At 44.6% G+C, this 19,028-nt stretch overlaps 1 protein-coding gene across 7 annotated transcripts in view; it reads left to right on the top strand.

Moving 5' to 3' along the window:
* AKAP13 (A-kinase anchoring protein 13) overlaps nucleotides 1-19,028 on the top strand; it is a 206,373-nt gene that overhangs the window by 104,015 nt on the left and 83,330 nt on the right. For all 7 annotated transcript variants that reach the window (XM_069026211.1, XM_069026215.1, XM_069026214.1 and 4 more), the window contains exons 9-10: nucleotides 1,836-4,734; nucleotides 9,193-9,254. In XM_069026211.1, coding sequence (XP_068882312.1) covers nucleotides 1,836-4,734; nucleotides 9,193-9,254 — 2,961 coding nt within the window. The remainder of the gene's footprint in view (nucleotides 1-1,835; nucleotides 4,735-9,192; nucleotides 9,255-19,028) is intronic.

Below are 19,028 nucleotides of genomic sequence, written 5' to 3'. Positions count from 1 at the left end.
GGCTAGGAGCCAGGAGCACAGTTTCCATGCTCTGCTGTGGGGTTACAGCCACCAGGTGCCCAGCACGCTGTTTGCCCTTGCAAAAAATAGCTGCAGCCTGTGGGTACCGCTGCATGCAGAGCCCTGTGTCCCATCCCTGATGCTACTACACAAGGGATGGAGATGCCATGCTGCTGCCTCCAGTGCTAACCTGTCTTGGGATGTCTCAAAACCAGGGAGGCATAGCTGACAGCATAGGTGGGAACTGGGCAGCAGGGTTGCTTTGAATAGCAGGGAGATTCATGGCAAACACCAGGAGTACATTTAGTGGTCTGTGACTCAGTGAGTCTGTGGTACTGCTCACTGTTTGTAAACCTCAGAGTGGGGAAACAGAAGTAAATGAAATATCCTTAAGGTAGCAGTGGTGATTTTAGCCACTGTTAGTATATGCAATACCCGGAAGTTCCCTGTGAGGCATCAGTGGCTGCTTTAATAATCAGGGTGTTTAAGCTGACAGTTTTGGTATGAAGTTCTATTTCTCTGAGAACTAAAAACTTAAACAAAATTTGCAGGGAGCTGTTCAGGTTAGACTTTTAGTATGCATGTATTTTTTGGAATACTGTTACAAATAAATGCAAGAAAAGTTCATTAGAGTTTTATATATGTAGAGAGTCTCAGGCACTTCGTGAGAAACCAGTGTGACCTTGGAAAGCTTGTGGTGCAAAACCCCAAGCAAACCTGTGGGGAACTCTGTCAGGTTTACACTGAGAGACTGGGGTTGCTCAGTAATTTAATGTCACTGTTTCTAAGATGTGAACATTGATATGTTCTGTTCTACAGAGAAGAGAATATGCAAGGAACTATTGAAACAGTTCTTTTTAAGTAAAGGTTTGATTGTATCAAACTATAAAAGGTTGACAAAGCAGATGCTCTGGAAGGAAAATGCAGATTAGAGAGGAATTGATTATGTTCCTACTGTTCCATGATAATGCATGTATTAATTTTAATAATATGTCATCATTTTGAAATTTTTATTTCCAGTTAGGAAATAAATTTCAGATATTTAATTATGCCTGCAGTTCTCAGGAATAGATTAGATTATTAGTTCAGTCCTGGGAGCAGGAGGCAGTTGGTGTATTTGGACATAGCCAGCCAATGCTCATGTCTGAAGTAGCTTTTCCATCCATAGAGAGAAAATTGAAGAATGCTGGGGAGTGCTGGGTAGGGACCTGAAGGTGCTCTTAAGCAGCATTTGCTTGAAGTCCTTTGGGACTAGGCTGGTATATATTTGCATTATTTGGTAGACTGAATTCTCCTCTTTACTGATCTTGAATTTAAGTGCACTCACGAACTGAGACTACAGCTTCTCAAAGAGCAATTACCAAGGTTACAGTCCTTTTCAGTGGTGGCAGATGGTGTAGCAAGGGGGTAGAGGGACAAATTTCAGCTTCGGGGTGTTCAGGCTGGATTTAGGGAAAGTTCTGTATGGGAGGGTGGTATGGCATAGGAACAGATTGCCCAGAGAGGCTTTGGGTACTAAATTGGAGGTTTGGCAAGATAAAGTCATGGCTGACCTGATGCTGCAGTGGCCGTGGGCCGGTTTCAGGCAGGTGGTTGGTCTTGATGACCTTTAGATGTTCTTTTCAACCGATGTTTCTGTCATTCTAATAATTTCAATATTACCTCCTCCCACTAAAACCAACACGTAAAATACCCACTGCAGTACGTTTGTAGCCCTCTCCTGGATGACACCAGGAATAGGATTCATGTGGAATAGGATTAGGTAGATACAGGTCTTGAGTAACTGCATGACAGAATAAACTGGGTTTTGTTTTTTCTTTTGTGTCTTGTTACAGAGTTTAAGGCAGCAGACAGAGCCTGTATTGGGAGATTCTGGAGACAGCTGTGCTAGAAGAGCAGAGGGTCACCTGACCACTACCTCTCAGAGCCTAGAAGAAATGGCAGGAGAAGAAAGACAGGAAAATCTATCTGATCTGGTTCACCTGGACATTGGGCAGCTCTCAGACCAAACTCAGCAGGAGGAAAAATGCAACAGCAGCAGTCTGGGAGCTTTTAATGATGCACCAAATGACATGGTTAGCCTGGGGGGTGCAAACAGCCCAGAGAGCTTCCGTGAAAGTAAAAACACAGTGATATTGTGTAAAAAGGAAGGAGAGGCGGGGCTAAGATCTGCAGAGGGCTCTGGGACTGTATCAGATGAGGACTGCACTGGGAGCCTGTGTACAAGTGTAAATGGTTCTGTAAATCTTCCATCCTCTGGAAATACAGATGAGGAAGCTGGAATGACATCGGCTGGAGTTGTTCTGGATCAAGCTGGCGTGGGCAGTACAGACAGTGCCCATCAAGAAGTGCAAACTGCCGAGGAGCCTCCAGCTGACGGTGCTGCTGCTGTGGCTGCAGCTGCAGGTGAAGCCCCAGCTTCCTCAGAGGGCCTGGATGTGGCCATGGGCCAGACTGAGTGCAGGAACTGCGCTGGGGCACCTGAGAGGGCTAAGGGCCAGCGATGGGCAGAGGATGGGATGGCAGAGCCTGGTGAGAGGACGGCAGACTTGGAAGAGAAATACCCAGCTAAGGACAAGTCATCCAGCACTGCTCAGCCCTTACTCAGTGGTTTCAATGGCACTGAGTGTTCGAATGGGGAGGATGCAAATGTGGGAGTGGTACCGGCCTGTGACGGTGCAAATGCAGATGGTGACACTGGCAGTGTCTCTGCTGACCTTTGCAAGACTGGCAGTAACAGAGAGACTGATGTGGACTCGTGCAGTGCTCAGGTAAATGGTGACCTCATGGAAAGCCAAGGTGATGCCAGTGTCACAGCGAGGCAGGAGGTCCCTGCGAGCACTGGGGAAGCATTGCCAGCAGAGAATGGGGCGAAGGTTCCTGCATGTGCATCAAAACCTGCTCCTGGTTTGGAAGTCCATGGTAGCAGTGAGAGTGGGGAGCAAGAAGGGCAGGTGGAAGCAGGCTGCACAGATGGAAAATCCAGCTTGAACTCACAGGAAGGCAGTGTGGAAACTGATGGCCCTGAAGCTGAACCTGAAAACAGAGATGTTGGTGGTTCCAATGAAAGTGGTGCAGAAGCTGCACATGGCCAGGAGAGTGGTGAGATCGCTGACCATGGAGCTGAAGCCATGGAGAGTAGTGAAAAGGAGCCAGTGGGAACTGATACCAGCAGCTGCAGAGATGGAGGAAGCAGAGATTCTGCAGGCGGAGGTCAGGAATTTGCTGGCTGTCACGTTTCTGCTGCTCAAACTGGCATTAAAGGAGAAATGGGCAACAGCTTCAAACCAGACACTGCTCAGGAGAGCGAACGTGAGGAACGTGAGCCTGCATTGCTCCCTCCAGAGGATGTGAGCACAGGCCTGGCAGAGAAAGAGCCTGCCCAGACTGGAGCAGAGAAAGCAGAGAGTGCTTCGGAGCAGGAGGGGAGGAGCAGCAAGGTGGAATCGCCGTCTCCCCTACCCAGAGGAGAGGGGCCGGCTGTGAGTCGGGAGGGAGATGCTGCAGTGGCACCTCCCGGGCAGGAGGCAGCTCTGCAAGGTAACGACCCTGGATTAGCTCCATGTGCCAAGGGCGCAGACTGTGCCGAGGGTAATTTAATAGGCACACCCTCTGCAACTCATAATGAGGAATCTAAACAAAACCAGGAAGCAGTGGTGGCAAGGGCAGGCTCAGCAGAGCTCGCCTGGCAGCACGGTGGGGAGCATGGTGGGGTAGCTGCTGCCCAGCCTGGGAACCATGCCGGGGATGAGGGCTCCCCGGAGCAGGGCCTCTCGCAGCAGGCTGAAGGAGGCAAAGCTGAACCTGAGCAGGAGGCTCATGAGAACGGCAAGGAGTGGGTTTTGTCCGAGGAACTCCTTGCTGCAGTTGTGAAACCCTCTGCCTGCAGTCTGCGGGGGTCTGTGGGGAGCAGCAGCAACGTGGATGCTGGGCTGAAGGCGACAGTCCAACCCAAAGAAGTTCGCAAGGCTGGAGCAGCAGTTGCAGCAGAAGGCACCATGCTTGGACCTGCATCAGCAGAGTCACTGGGTGCAGAGAGTGACCCTTGTCTGAATGTGGCACTGAACCAAGAACAAGACCCCAGTCAAACCCTACAACGAATCTCCCCCCACAGCAGCACCCCTGAATTAAAGGATGCCTCAGAGGCGGGAGCCCCGAGTGAAGCCTGTGAGGGTAAGGGGGTGGCAAGGCCAGTGACAGTAGGCCCCGTTGTAGCATATCCAGAGGAGCAGGAGGACACGGAGAGCGTGCTGCCCCGGGCGGCGCTTCAGCCCATCGCAGAGGAGCCCACGTGTGACAGTGACTCCAGCACCGACACCGTCTGTCCGGCCGGCGACAGCGACGCTGCTTCCACCACCACAGCAGCTCAGGGGGAGGGCTTGGCTGAGCCCGACGGAAAGCAAAGCCGAGCTGTACCTGCACTGCCCTTCTCACCGTGTTCCTGCCACTTACAGGCTGTTGAGTCACTGGAAAATGTGGGAGTGAAGAGTTCGGTATCGGCTAACGATGCCTCCTCTCTGGATAAAGTTCCTAAAATGGTAAAAAGTTTTGATGCAGTGATTTTTGCAGCAGAGACACCTTGTTCAGGGGAATTACCAGCTGCAGAAAAAGTGGGGCTTGAGCCCCAGACTGCAGTGGATGCTGGAGCCAGCCTTAATGGAGAAACGGATTTAAGTTCCTCTACAAAGAAGAAGAATGTCAGCCTGATGGTGCAAGAAGCTGAGCCTGTTACAGGTAGGTAAAAACAACTGGGTTTACTGCTTTTTCGTTTTTAATTTGTAGGCGTGTCTTTATCACGTCATCAGCAAAGGAAAGGAAGTAACAGCTGGAGGCTTGTGTTGGATAGGAAGTGTTTGAGGTTTTTCTTCTGAGAAACAAAAAATTTGTAGTTACATATAAAAACTTGTACTTCAAATGCACGTTGCTTGTCTGGCACTGGAGGTAAGGACAGAACATCATCTCCTGTGAGTTTGTGCAGAATTTCTCGCACGTAAATCCTCACTGGAGAAGAAATGAATGGGAGGGAGCTATTCGGATTACTTTATCTTCAAGGTACAAGCTTTCATGTGGGCATGAGGATTTATTTCCTTGCTGCTACTCCTTTGCTTTTCCCCTTTATTTTCGCTACTATGGAGCCAGAGGATCCTACGGGGCTCTCCTGCTTTTCTTTGCTTGTTGACTTGAACCAGCTGCCAGTGTCCCTCTGAGCTGCCCAAAGCTACTTCCTAATTGGCAGCATTAGGTCATTTAAAACAGCCAGTGAGCCCTACCCCCACCGCCTTTTCCGGGCTTCAGAGCTTTTTTTGTCGAGCAGAGCAGCCGGTGGTGTTTGCCAGTGTATTTCAGCACTACTGGAACTGGGATGATGAGTTTTACTGGCTCCTGTTGGCTGGGAAGCAGGACTGGCATCCTCCGTGGATGAGTGGTGATGGGGGAGTGCAGTGGGACTTGGGGGACAGCGTAGAAGCCTTGGGTCCATGCAACAGGAGCTAATGGAAAACATCTCCAGGTAACTCCAGGAAGGGGGATAAAGGGGTACATTGAATGAAAAAGAAATGGGTTTGTTGCTCCAGCCTGGGATTTAATGGTAGGTGAATTTGGTACTGAGGCATGGAGCTAATCTGATCTGTGTATCCCACCTGTTCAGGCAGCTGTTAAATGGAAGCAGCTGAACTTTTTCAGTTGCCATTTTTTCTTTGCTATGAGAAAATGATACAGTGCTTCTTGCTTTCCCAGAACTGAACAAACAAACAAACAAAGCATTTAAATGATTAAAAGAAAGTCTGTCATGATATAAGTAATGAAGTTGTGGAGTTAGAAAGCTGTTTCCCTGCTTTAATGCTGAGAGCTGTTTCTTCAGTCTACTCTTCAGAGAGTTTGTTCTGGTATGTGACATTAGAATAACTGAGGGCAGGAGAAAGGCTTGGAGAGGAGAGGGGTGTCAGTGGAGGGTCCAGCAAATCCCTTTTTTGTTGAATTCAGGATTTTTAGGATGTTTATATGTCAAGAGATAACCAGTAAACATGAGTCAGGAGATCATTAATAAATAAGAAGAAAGATTTAATGATGGATTGGAAAGCTGTTTTCAGAAGGAGCCTGTTTTAATGCTGTGTTGGTTGGACAGTTCAATTGATGGGAGTGGCTGTAAGTCAATACTTGGCAGAGCTCCTTTTCCTGGGAGCCTCTGGCTCTGCCAGCTCTATCTGTACTGTCCAGGTCTTTATCTCTGGTTGGATTCTTGGAGTCATGACATTGTCTAGGTGAGGTTTTTAAAGGAAAAGGGACCAGACAGTCCAATAAGATAGCAGCTAAAGTAGGAAAGTAATGTTAAGTCATCATTCTGTATTAGGATATGGAAAGGGGAGAAAAAAAGGAGATGATCCTGTTCCTGATTTAAAATACATAAGGATTTAGGGCTAAAAGGTCTTGGAATAAAATGGTCTGACCTGTCCGTAAGCAGAAATTGTTTATTTGCATTGAGATGCTGCACGAAACAAAGTTTCAATTGTAATATTTTCTCTTGAAGTCCTTTAGGATTATTTTGAATCAAAATGTTAGGGAAGCTCAAATAAAGCGTTAGCTTAAAGCAGAGACAAGTGACTGATATGAATCCAAGCTCACTATTTGGAATATTTCTGAAACTGACCTCCTATAAAGCAGCATCTGCAACTCTGGTATGGCAGTAATTCAACAGAACTGATTTGTTGTTTATAATTGTTGCTGTGTACATTTTTCATGTTGGTGTCTAGCCTTGGGTAGCATGTTTTTTGTATGAGTTCAGTGGCAGCCTTCAATTTTTCTTTGCTGTGCCAGTACTGGGGAGTTTTCCCTGCAGTCTGGGTTTGTACAGAGGATATATCCGTGCCAAACTCGTCAGTTCTCAGAATGAATCACATCTTTTTTGGGTGGAATACAATAAAGCCTTCCCAAAGGAAGTGTAGGTCACAAGGCCATTTCTCAGAAACACGTGTAGTCAGAGGGGTTTATTGTCATGGTAATTTATTAGAGATGTAATCAGCTGATAATTGCTGTTGCCATGAGTCCAGATCGTTGAGCTCTCTTCAGTTTTTTTAATTTATATTGTGAAGCTGCTCCCAAATATACACCTGTTTATCTCATTGCCTCTGCTTAGTTTCCGCCTACCCCCAAAACAAAGACTTCAAAAGGCTAATTTCCTTATCCAGACAGGTATCTAGTGACTGGTCACAACCCTGAAGGAGGCTGATGAAGGTAGATCCTGCTTTCCTGAGGCATCTCCTCCTACTGTTAGCTTTAGACTCAGAGCTGCATTAGAGCTGAGTAATGGGTTCTGCAAGTACATCATCTGCAAGTCAGGCAGGTAGATGCCACTCATTAAAAAAGAGAGGAGTTAGGTTATGAAATCATACCACAGTAGCCAGGCTGAGTGAGAAGAGGTGCCATGGGTTTGTGCTGACAAAACACCTCAGAGTAGTTGCAGTTTCTTGGCAGAAACCAAACCCAGCAAGGCTACGTTGTATGGTTGGGGTCTGCCATCTTAAATTAACAAATACTGTAATTACTGCTCCCTAGCTATTCTCCTGGGAGAAATAGCTCCTGTAGATCTCAGCATTTTAAGAAAACATTCCTCGACAGAAGAATATCACCTTAGGAGTCTTCGCCTCATTCTAATCGGTGGCATTTTCCCTATGGAGAAGCACTTGGTACAATTTCCTTCTGCTGTTAGAGTGGCAGGATGAGCAGGTAACAGATGTCACTAACAGTGCCACATGTGCAATAAGGGGCTCTGTGCCCAGAGACCTCTGTGATAGCTTTATAAGTGCTTTTCCTTTGGGATATTTCTTAATAGAAATTTAGAAAGAAGTGACAGAGTGAGAAAATTGTCTTGAATTTCATCTGAGGGCAAAATGTCTCCATCCTTTATTTCTTACCTAGCAGGGTAAGCTTGCTTCTCCCATCCTCAGTGCACCAAATGTTTCTTGCTTGCTTGTCTTTGGGTCGAGGTCTCAACCATCAGGGCATTGCCGTGACCCCAAGCAGATCTCCCAACCAATGGAACTCACAGAAATTTGTAGCATTACCTCTGATTTTTGAGTCTGCCCACAAATTCATGCAATTGAGGCAAAATCATTGCAAAACCAGATGGTCCCAAAAAAACAAGGGTAGACATTAAAGCCAGTGGAAAACCATTAGTGATGACTGTTAGGATAATTTCCCCATGAAGATGGGAGGCTCCTCTTGCTAAATCCCTGGATGGGTAAACTCACTGCAAGCATACGTTGCCCTTAAGAAGGCGTTGTCATCCATCCAGTGTTTGTTTTTAGTAGAAATGAGAGAGGGAGTGGGATCAGAGCAGGGTTTAGCCCTGACACAGCCACTCTGCATCTGGGTGGCTTTGTTCAAATCCCTTCACTCCCCTCAAAGTGTCCTATGTATCATGAGAATCGTTAGCTTAGGGTTGAAAGACAATTACAATGTTGACTTCGTGCCAGAAAAAGGTAAGCAGGGGGAACCCCAGGGGAATGGTGACTAATGAAAACTTGGCTGGGCAGAGAAAGCAGCTGGGATGTGAAATTTGTATGACTGTGGTGGTGATACCATCAGAGGAGCATGGAGAAGAGGAAAATCAGCTGTGACTTTGTAAACTCCAGCAGCAGAGGTTTTGCTTTCCTAGTCCAAGGGGGTAATTCTCTCATCCGTAAGGCAGTGCAGGTGGGTTGAATTTTTGCAGCTTGTGATTTTAATTTTTTTTTCGATGCTTAAAATACCTATTGAGGGCAGACAAGGCTGGTTTCTGTGTTATCTTTGGGTTATGGTAAGGAGAAAAACAGCAAAAATTTTTGTTCTTTATCTAGATGAATGGGAGCCAAGAACATACATGGGCAAATATCTGCAGATGTGCTTAGCTTCACCTACAGGTTCTCAGGAGTTTCATCCTATGCTTGCTGCTGTTTCATTGTTTCCTTCAGTCCCAGATATGATAGTTGTTAAAATTAATAGCAAGGAAGCAGCAAAGTCAGCAATGAAACCAGAATCTGGAATTCAAATGGACTTGAAGGGGTTCAAATGGACTTGTTGAAGGGGCTTGGGGGTTGGGTTTTCTTTTCTTTCTTTTTTTTGGGGGAGGGACTGGTTTGAGTAAACATAAAAATAGTAGTAGCACTTAAAGAAGTGTGTTTATAAATTACCTTTGTGGACCTTCTGTTTGCACAGGGAGGTGGGAAATGAAAACTGAGGACGAGGTGGATTTTCTGAAGGGCCGGATGGAAGAAGCGGTGAGTGCACATGTAGTCACCTTGTCCTTTGCTGTGCTTTATAAAGAAACACCACTGCTGCTGTGACCTGCTAGTTTCCTTTCTGCAGCCTTTGCAAAGCTGAACGATGTCCAGTGATGTTGCTTTAGCCTTTTAAAAATAGCCTGGGTTTTTTTAGCCCTTGCATTTTCAACTGCTGGGTTAAGGCACATTTATGTTCTCTCAGTCGGCGACAGAGAGATTGAGCCAAGAGGTTCCTCATGGGGCAAGTTTGTACCAAGATTTTTGTATGATTTGACAAAAGCCATGTCCTGGAATGCACTTGAGGATGGTGATGCTGTGTGGGGGCCAGCAGCACCTTCAAGGTCCCTGCACTGCTGCTGCCGGGGTGGTCCTGGAGAGTCTCTCCATCCCTTCTTGTGCTTTGTGTTGCCAGGGAGTTTTTGGCAGAAGAGGCTGTGGTTGTGGTTGCTGTTGGTGTGTGCACAGACTCTGAGGTCTAAAGGCATCATGGGATGGGAGTGCTTGTGCCTTAGCTGGAAGAAAAATGAATAGTGGGGGGATATATAGGGATCAAATGTGGGGGCAAAGTCTATATTCCTCGTGTCAGTGAAACAATATGAAAAGGTCATGCCAGGAATGAGGAATCCATTGGTATTGTATTCTATTACTTGTGCTTTGCTATATTTAAGGACTGTCTGTGATTTTTTTAAAAAAAAGAAGGTGGATATTCAGCTTTACTTGAACATAATTTTCATTTAAAGCACTGCTAATACAAATTCTGCTTTGTCAATAGCTGTGTTTTTTAAGTCTTACCTTTCCTAGCTGGGTTTGTATTTGCTCCTGTATTTTATGTGTGGTTTCATGTTCCTGAAAAAGTGTTTTGTGAATGGTAAATTGATGGCAGCCTGTGTTGGAGCACGTTGCCTTTGAGCAGCTGTGTTTGTGTCTTCCCCTACCATTATGAAGCTGTTAAAAGAGAAAATACTGTGGGGATGAGTTCACACTGCAGGGTGGAGCTCCAAAAATCTTTGCTCATCATGCAGTAAAGCTCTTTGAGCAGCAGAACAGTCTTGCCAAAGCTTGTAATAAAATCAGGTTTATTATGTTTTTAACAAGTTAAGGCTTAATTTCTGTAGCTGCTTGCTTAGTGAGTTAGCCAGGGACTAGAGAAAATAACTTTCAAGCTAAAATTTGTGCTGTCTGATACGGAAGTCTTTTATTACTGGAATGTGTGAATTTAAGGATGCTACTGATTTTTTTTTTTTACTGACCCTGTATTAAAGATAATTTTCCTGACCAATACTTACAAATCTGGTAGTGGAATAAGGAATCTTTAGAAAATGCAAATTAGGACACTGCTTTTTCTTTTCAAACGAGGATAAAAGAAAAAAAAAATCATTGAATTTGGCTTCCATTTTGCATGTTTTACGGGAATTTTGGGTTTTGTGTGTGTGCTTTCTTCTCTTCTTCCTCTCCCTCCCACCCTGTCAAACACCTCTTTAGAAATCCGGCTTTTTCGAGGCAGGAATGGGAGTGCCAGGGGAATGGAAAGTTTGCTGCACGACTGACAGGGTTTCCTGTTGCTACGTTCAACAGAAACAAACTAACAACTGCACTATATTAAGGTCATTTAAAAAAAAAAAAAAAAACACCAAAAAGGAGTGGAAGGCTTATAAATAGAGCTTAATTCACATGTGTGGGCTGGGTCAGAGCTGGCCGGTGAAAGCCACCGTGCTTTGTGCCTCTCCTGCCACGTCCTGACCCTGCTTTATTTAGTGCTGCCTCTTTTTGTAGCCAGAAGTCTTTCAGGTGCTCATTGGTTTCTCATTACAGAGCTATTTTGTGGTTAGTAAAGGTGGTTTTCTTAACTTGTTGCAAGGAGAAGTGTTGTTGCTTGCCCCTGGTCAGGAGCTGCAGGTATTTTGCAGCCTCCCTGGTGCTGTCGGCAGTTTCGGATCTCAGGAATTGTTGTTAACTCCTGTTTTATGGGTGAGAAATTTGCTCAATGGGGAAAGCTTTCCATATGCACAAGTTACTGAAAAAAAAATGTCTTGGAGTTGTTTAAAAAGTGCAGTTTCTTGTGTAGTTCAGTCAGGCTGAAGGACAGTAGCTTGAGTGCTCTGGAGAGAGAAGGGGGAAAACTCTTTCTTCTAAGATGGGTTCTGAAGAATGAAAACTTGTGAAGAATTTTTAGAATTAGCTGGATCTGTGATGCCAGTATTACATATGTGAAATCTCACACTTTCCCCTGTAGTTGTTTCAGAAGACTCTCGTGCATGTCGTGGAAAAGCTGCTGCTGGAAAATGTTTATGAAAGTGATTGTCTCTGTAGGGTTATAAGCACTGAAGAGAAAATAATGGAAAAATGTTTTTCCCAATTAAAATGAGTTTTTAAATTATCTGTTTCTTAATTTTCCAGAATCTTTTCTCAGAGGTTGTGTCTGTTCAGCTATAAAACTCAGTAAGCAGAACTTCCCAGGCTTTCATAGTGGGGAGTGGGGGCTCATCCTGATGAAGGCTGTCCTGGACAATCACTTGATGTGATCTATTAAAATGAGACTTTAGTGTTTTTAAAATGGAGTAATTGTTAACTCTGATGAGAAATTTGGTTTGGCTGCTCCATGCTGCAATATTAAAATAATTTTAAATGGGGCTTGTGGCTCCAGCATCATAAAAGTAAAGCAACACTTTGAAATTAACTTAACCCTGATATGCTTCTCTTGTGTTGATCCCAGAAACTGGTTGTGATTCATTATTTGCTGAATCTTTGTCTTCACATGGCAGGATGGATAAGGTTGTGCTGCTGGGTTCATCTGACAGCTTTGGTTGTCTGAGCCTGTGACTGAGAAGTTGTAGCTGGCTGACCTCAGGAACAGAGCTCACTGGGAAATAGCCTTTCCATGGCATTTATTGATTTTATTAGTTAGTTCCTATTGAATTGAATGCATCCTACCTTTACCAGAGGAATTAGTTTTTAATTAATGTCTGTGTTTTCAGAAGCTGCAGAGAAGGAAACTTGGGAAAGTCTTGCACTTTCATCCCTCCATTGATCCAAATAGTGCAGTAACATGTGATATATCAGCAAGGTCACTTTCTGGGGGGAAACTTGCAATATTTTCAGTCATGATTTGGAAGATGGAGGTATGTTTATAACACTCAGATGACATTAGGTTGGGAGAGATTGCAGGCGCTTGGAGAACAGGGTCAGGGTTCAGAGTGACCTTAAGAAATTGGAGAGCACATCCAGATAAGAGATAAAAGCAGAGAGAGAGTGCTGCATTTGCAAAGGAGAAAGCAAAACGCACATTTACCAAGTCAGTTTTAAGCTGGAGAGGGATGGCTAAAATAAGACTGAGGATTTTTAGTGGATTACAAATGAATCAACAGCAAGAGCTATTGCAAAAGAGACGAGTCTTGTTTTGAGTTATATTTGAAGGAGTGTCCTCCTTAAGGTGCAGGAGGTGACTTACTGATGTGTGGCACTGTGGAGCCATCATCAGAGCCATCGAATCCATTTGGGGTGCCCTGCTCGGAGGAGGACACAGGCAGATTGGAAGGTGTCCAGAGGGAAACACTGAGAAGAGATTAAGAAATGTGAGAAGAGGTAGAAAGAACTAAATTTACTCTGTGCAACAAGAAGAAAACCGTTGTGCAGTCCAGCAGTCTGCCAACATGTAATAGTGGTTATTAAAGTCCCAGGTTTCCGTGCAGTTTAATTTACTGATTTGCTAATTTGCCAGGATTATTTAGGCTGTATGTTGTGAAAACATCCTGTTAGCATCATAAAACTGTTGCAAGACCACCTAGGAAGGCTAGGAAACCTCCTTCCCTGGGAGTTGTTACAGATAAGAGAGATGATGCTGTCAGGACAGAGCCTCAGGTCTGTTGTTGCCCAGTGGTTTGTAGGCCCCCAGGTTTGTGCTTTGCTGAAAAGGGAGAAGAGCAAGGAGCTGCTAGGCCAGGGTCTGGCAGGGTGAGCAAAGGAAGGGGACTGGGATGGTAGGAGATGAAGGGGATGGACTGAATGGGGTGGAAAAGAGCTTATGGGAGAGAGCAGAGACCCACATGGCACTGAGATGAGTGTTGGGATGGACAGTAGGTGTGAAGAATGCAGAGATTTTTCCTTCTCCCCAACTGCAGTCTCTTATGTTTCTCTTCCTTGGAGTCAGCAGATCAATGGAGAAAATTCTGGCCAAGGTGTACAGTGTCACCCACCTCCTGTGCGTGGTGCTGAGGAGGAGAGTCTGGTGCTGGTGCCAGATAAAGTGATGCTTCATGGTTCCAAACTACTGAACCTTGCTGGTGATCCAAGACAAGGGGCTGGTATAGTTCTCCAGGCTCCATTTTATTTTCTTAGGAATTAACCGTTATAACAAACTGCTCATCCTGAGGACCTGACAAAATTCAGGTTGTCTCTGTGGACTGAAGTCCATTTTCTCCATCTGTATGTGTGTACATATGGACATACTATGGGATGGGGGTTGCAAATCCCTTTTTTCCAAAGGGCCTCCAGAATAGCATGGGAATCTCCTCAACAGCTTGGGCAATTTCAGAGCAAGTGGCTGAAGTGTTGGAAACAAATCAGAGCCGGGTCTGGTGGTGGAAAGTGCAGCCTTAACGATAGCCTGTGTTTTCACCCTGCCTTGTGTAACCCTCTCTTTGTAAATGTTGTCCTGTAACTACAGTAAACATGGAAAAACTGAGCCAAAAGGGAGCCTGTCCTAAGCCTGGCATTAATGCTGAAGGCTGACACACACTTACCCATCGGGTCAAGGCTTTGGGCTAGTCATCTGCCAGGCCCTTTCTCACACCCACCAGCATCCTGTGTCTGCCCCGGATGCTCAGAGCAGAGGCTTTGAGCTCTGTGAGGAAATTGTGTCAGCTGGCCAGCCCTGAGTGAATTCATCGCTGTGCAGGACACATCACCCCAGCTTTCGCCGGCTGCTCTGGGCATCACCGCACAAGCTGCAGGGAGTGAGAATAAAAGCCAGGGGAAAGAAAAGAAAAAGAAATTCAAACCAGGCTGGGGTTCTTGTTTGGTCTTTACCATTACTCATGCCTTGAAGGCATTTATACAACTGTTGTGGCAGGTTTCTTTGTCCTGCCCTGAATTTCTCTGGGTGCTGCAGTTCCGATGCCTTTTTATCCCGAATGCTGATAATCCTCAGCTCATAGAGACTAGTTTCCAAGCTCAGCCACAGGATTCACGGATGTTAGGGAGGGAGGCAGGAACGTGGACATGGAGCCAAATCCGCAGCTCAGCGCAGGGATGCTGCTCCCAGGTCTGGCTCGGGGCAGATGAAGGCGCCCACGCCCGGGCCACAGGGCTGGTGCCAGCCCCCGCTGATCTCTGGAGATGGTGAGTTAATTCTCCTCCCCTACGCTTTCCCCTTCAGCCACTGTTCTTCAGAGGCAAAGACTGCTGTGTGATATTCTGGTTTTTCATCATTTCCTCATTTTCTCTAACAAAACATCTGACTGCCAGCCTCCCAGCAGCAGCTGCAAAGTTTATCCCTCTGGTTTTTCACACTCATTTGTTAAAAGCATGAAGATCTACCTGCAGTTTTATTTATCCATCACCAGGTGCTGTTGCCTCGAAGGCAGAGTTGTATGTGTATATTCTTGCTGTATTTTTGAGATGGTTTAGATTAAAGACAACTGTTTAATAACTACAGTTCTTCTGCAGTGCTCACTTTTGGCTTGCTTCAGACAAAGGGGTTCACTCACATTATTTTACATCAGTGTATTAAAGTAGTTTTTGGAGGCCCTTTTTAGGATCAGGACTGTTATTTTACAAGTTCGTAAAATACAGATCTAACAGATTTCAAGTATAGAAAATCCTGCGTTTGGAGTTCTCTTCCAGTGGTTTGATACATTCATTTTTTATGCAGTCATGAAAGTATGGATCTATACTTTCCATAAAATAATGGATGTATAAGACTGTTCCTCTAGCAAAGGAATGCTGGCACTGAATGTTGTACCTTACTAAGGAAAATACTGTGTTGGTTTTGAGTGGTCCAATCTCCTTTATCCTATGGGTTCTTTTATTTGCGTTTGAAATATCTTACAAGTTTTGTGGTGTAACTGTTGTGCAGTAGACATGGTTACTGCACATTGAACTCCTGGTCTAAATATAGAGGAAACTAAGATGATAACATGGGAGACCAAATGTGGACTTTTGATGGAGGCTGCATTATTAAGACAAATGGGTACTTTGGTGTATCAGTTCTCTGGGTTTTTATCCTTCTGAAGGAACTTACCCAGCTCCATTCTGATACTTTGGAAGTCAGAGTTGGCCCCTTACAGTGTAGTCAGGCCACTGTTCATGTTTTTCTGTCGACTTAGTTTTTTCCAGTTTATTGTAAGTTACACCACCTTAGAGAAAAACCTTATAAATATAAGGAATAGATTTTTAATTATATCCCCATACATTTATTCTGGGCTTTTGTCAGTAGTCATGGGACAGACAAGAACAACTGCCTGAGAGATGAACAGGAACTCTTGGTCACTGATGAAGCAGGCTCTAGCAATACCCAGGCATGGCATTTCTGACTTTAACTTCCAGCAAAGGATGAAAAGAATGATGGGAGTAAGAGAAAAGAAGTAATGTTAAACTTTTTCCATGGAAACATGGAATCAAAATGCATGTAGCCTCGTGGTGCTTTCACAGATTTCCCTTTTTGTTACTGTTCTCAGCCTTTTCCCACTTGTTTTAGGTTGTCTGCCTTCCCTTATTATATTATTTTCATGCAGAGGGGGAAACCTGTTTTTGTAACAGCATCTCTGCTGTTTCTGCTTGGTGTTACTTACACATCCTGGTGTGGCCCAGGGTGACTCAGCTCTGTTGCAGAATGTTTCTGGGCTCAAACTGCTGTTAAAACATCAGATGAGATAAAAGCCTGGGTAATAACTAAATGTTTGCCTTTTCATGCAGCATCCTTGGACTGAGCAAACTGATGGCTCTCTGGCTTGGCAGGGACATCTTTGCAGTAGTACAGGACAGACTGGTGGTGGTGGTGGTGGACAGGCACTGTGAAATCAGATGGTTAATGTTGCAGTGGGTGATTAAAATTAATCTTAGTCTACCCAGAAGGACTGTGTGATTTGGTATCCCAGCATGTGATATCTGAAATAAAAGTTTGGGAGGGGGTGGGTTTGGCTGAGCTGAGGCAGCTGCAGGTCAAAAGTAAAACCCCCAGGGTCAGAGCAGTGCCTTGGTGTTGTGTTTGGCCATGGGCAGTAGTAGCTGTCCTTTCTGTCATAATACCAAATTCATTGAAACTTTCAAGCAAAGGAAACTTCTGAGTTTTGGTAGAAGACTTTAGTCATAAATCATGCCAAAGAAGAGGTGATGTCTCCAAATGCCAGGTATAAAGCATGGACAAGAGTGACTTTTTTATGGGGACCCCAGAGCAGCTGAACACAAAGGATAAGAGTTTCTTCTCAGTTACCTCCTTTCCATTGCCACTTTGGTTTTTTAGTGCTGTGGTCTGTGTTTTGAACTTCTGCTTTGGAATAACCCCAGCACAGAGCCTGTAACAAGAATGTAGAAAGAGTTTTGCAATGGTTTAATAAAATATACTTGATCAGCTGTATAGGAATTAGCAGATGGGAGCAAATTCTAAACTAGGCTTTCTCTTGCACTTGGTCTCTTGCAGCTGATAAAGTTCTCCTTCCACTTCTCTTTCTTCATTTATGCATTACATTTATGCCTAAATAAGTATGTGCTTCATGTAGCAAACTTTCTGAATTTTCCCTTGAGTAGTGGTGAACTTAACTACTCCCTCCCTTCTTGCTGTGTTTATCATGTTAGTGCCAGTGATGCACTCAGTGAAAATGAAGGCAGTAGCCATGCCCAGGGGACTAATCCAAAAAAGAGAGCAAATATTTCTGGATCACCTTGTTTGCTTTCTTTTCTGTTTGTGTAGTTTGAAACAGAGGAATTGTTGCTATTCTGTATTTAACCTGAGTTATGCTGCTCTCCTTTCAGATCTGCAGAAGGCCTGATGTTTAGCTTATGGTTTCCTCAGCCTGGTTAGATACTACTTCTCCCTAAAGACTTTGCCCTGACACCAGTCTAGCCACTTAATAGTAGTTTCTCCTTATTTTTGCACGTAGTTATTTGGGGGCATATTCTTACGTGCACCTTTATCCAATACCACGTGTCTCCCTGTCCTGGAGCATTTCCATCTTCCCCACTGGATCACCAGTACACCATTACTGTGTTTGCAGGTACCTTGGGGCTGGCTCTGCCTATCTCTGGCTGTGCTCTCCCTCCTCCTGTGGTGTCCTTCCAGCTGCTGAGATAAGAGGCAGGAAAATGAAGCCTCGCCCTCGCTCGCTCATTAGTCTGAGCCCTGGTGCTGAGTCTGCTTAGCATCAAGTGACTTGTTTTTCTTCTGTCTGAGACTATGCTTACCTCCATAAATCACAAAAAGATCATAATCCTGACTTACTTGACACTGAACTTTTGCTTGGTTTCTTAACACAGCTGGACATACTAAATGCCTGAAAGTGGTTGGGAGGAATATTTCCAAAATACACATTTTCAAAGGCTGGAGGTGCAGTTCTCTGAAACGTTAGTTTCAATCTGAGATCTGGTGTTTAGGAGTATGAAATCTCTTCTGCCTCTCCAAAATACTGTACTGATTCTTACCAAAAGCATGGAAAGGGATGGGCTGTTAAAATCTACTGGGATTAAAGAAGGGTTTCTCAGTATTTTGTTCCACTATTATTTTTTTTTAACTCACTGACCATCACAAGGTGAGGAAATGCTTACTGATCTGCTAGCCCAGGAGGAGGCAGATAAGTTTTAGCTTCCGATTCCTGCACACCAGGGGTAAAACAGGGTGGTGATGCACCTTTCTGAGCCTTTTAAAAGAGAAGGAAGGTTGCTTACATCATGTCCAGATATTCCTACCTGCAGAAGACTGAAGAGAGGCATGACTGTAAAGACTGGGGTCCCACGGTCTTACAAAGGGAAGGGCTGAGAGAAAGTCCTTTCCTCCCTGCAGCATCTGCTGAAATGGGTTTTAGGGAATTTTGCAAATTCTGGGTTTTAATGTGTTTTGAGGAGACGTCGAGAGGCTTCTCAAAAGGCGCTTTTTTTTTTTATAGCTGTGTGTTTGGGGGACAGTGTTTGATTTTTCTTGTCAAGCCTTGTTTATTTCTTGTTTTCTGTCTTTGACAAAGCTGAGGTCTCCTTCGTATGCCATAAACGATGCAAAAAGCACTCAGAAGACTGCAGATGGATCCTCTGCCTTTGTTATAAATCTATGTATATAGACTAAATAAATAGCTTCTTTCTGGGCTTAAAATCCTTACAGTGCACCAGACAACCAAAATTTGCGTCTTGGAGTAGCTCCGAGAATTCTTTAATGCTGAAATATCTCCTCTGCTCGCAAACCTGGGGCTCTCCCTCCTCTAGATAAGCAGTTTCTGTTTAAACTGTTTTTTTTATGACTGTCCTTTTGGGCAAGCCTTGGCACAACTGATGCAGACTCTGGGAGTGCATGGCAGGGAAATTAGAAGTTTGAAGGTAAAATTAAACAAGTACTCTCTGTTCAAAAGAGCAAGGGGGAAAAAAAAAATCTGTGCGTGGGGTATTGGCTTTCTTTGGCTCCTGACAGTTTGAATGTACACTGGAAAAGATTGGAGCTCTTTAAAAGCTTTATAAGTTGTTTTCTTCTCTTTCAAGAAAACGGAATTTAGATAGAAACATCTTGTTTCAACTAGCAGTTGAATTAAATGTTGAAAATAGGATATTTTGGTTGAGTTTGTCAGGGGTTTTTTT

This window comes from Aphelocoma coerulescens, chromosome 10, assembly GCF_041296385.1.
Source record: "Aphelocoma coerulescens isolate FSJ_1873_10779 chromosome 10, UR_Acoe_1.0, whole genome shotgun sequence".
NCBI lineage: Eukaryota > Metazoa > Chordata > Aves > Passeriformes > Corvidae > Aphelocoma > Aphelocoma coerulescens.
Note: the sequence above shows the minus strand (reverse complement) of the source record. Positions and strands in the feature narration are given on the sequence as shown.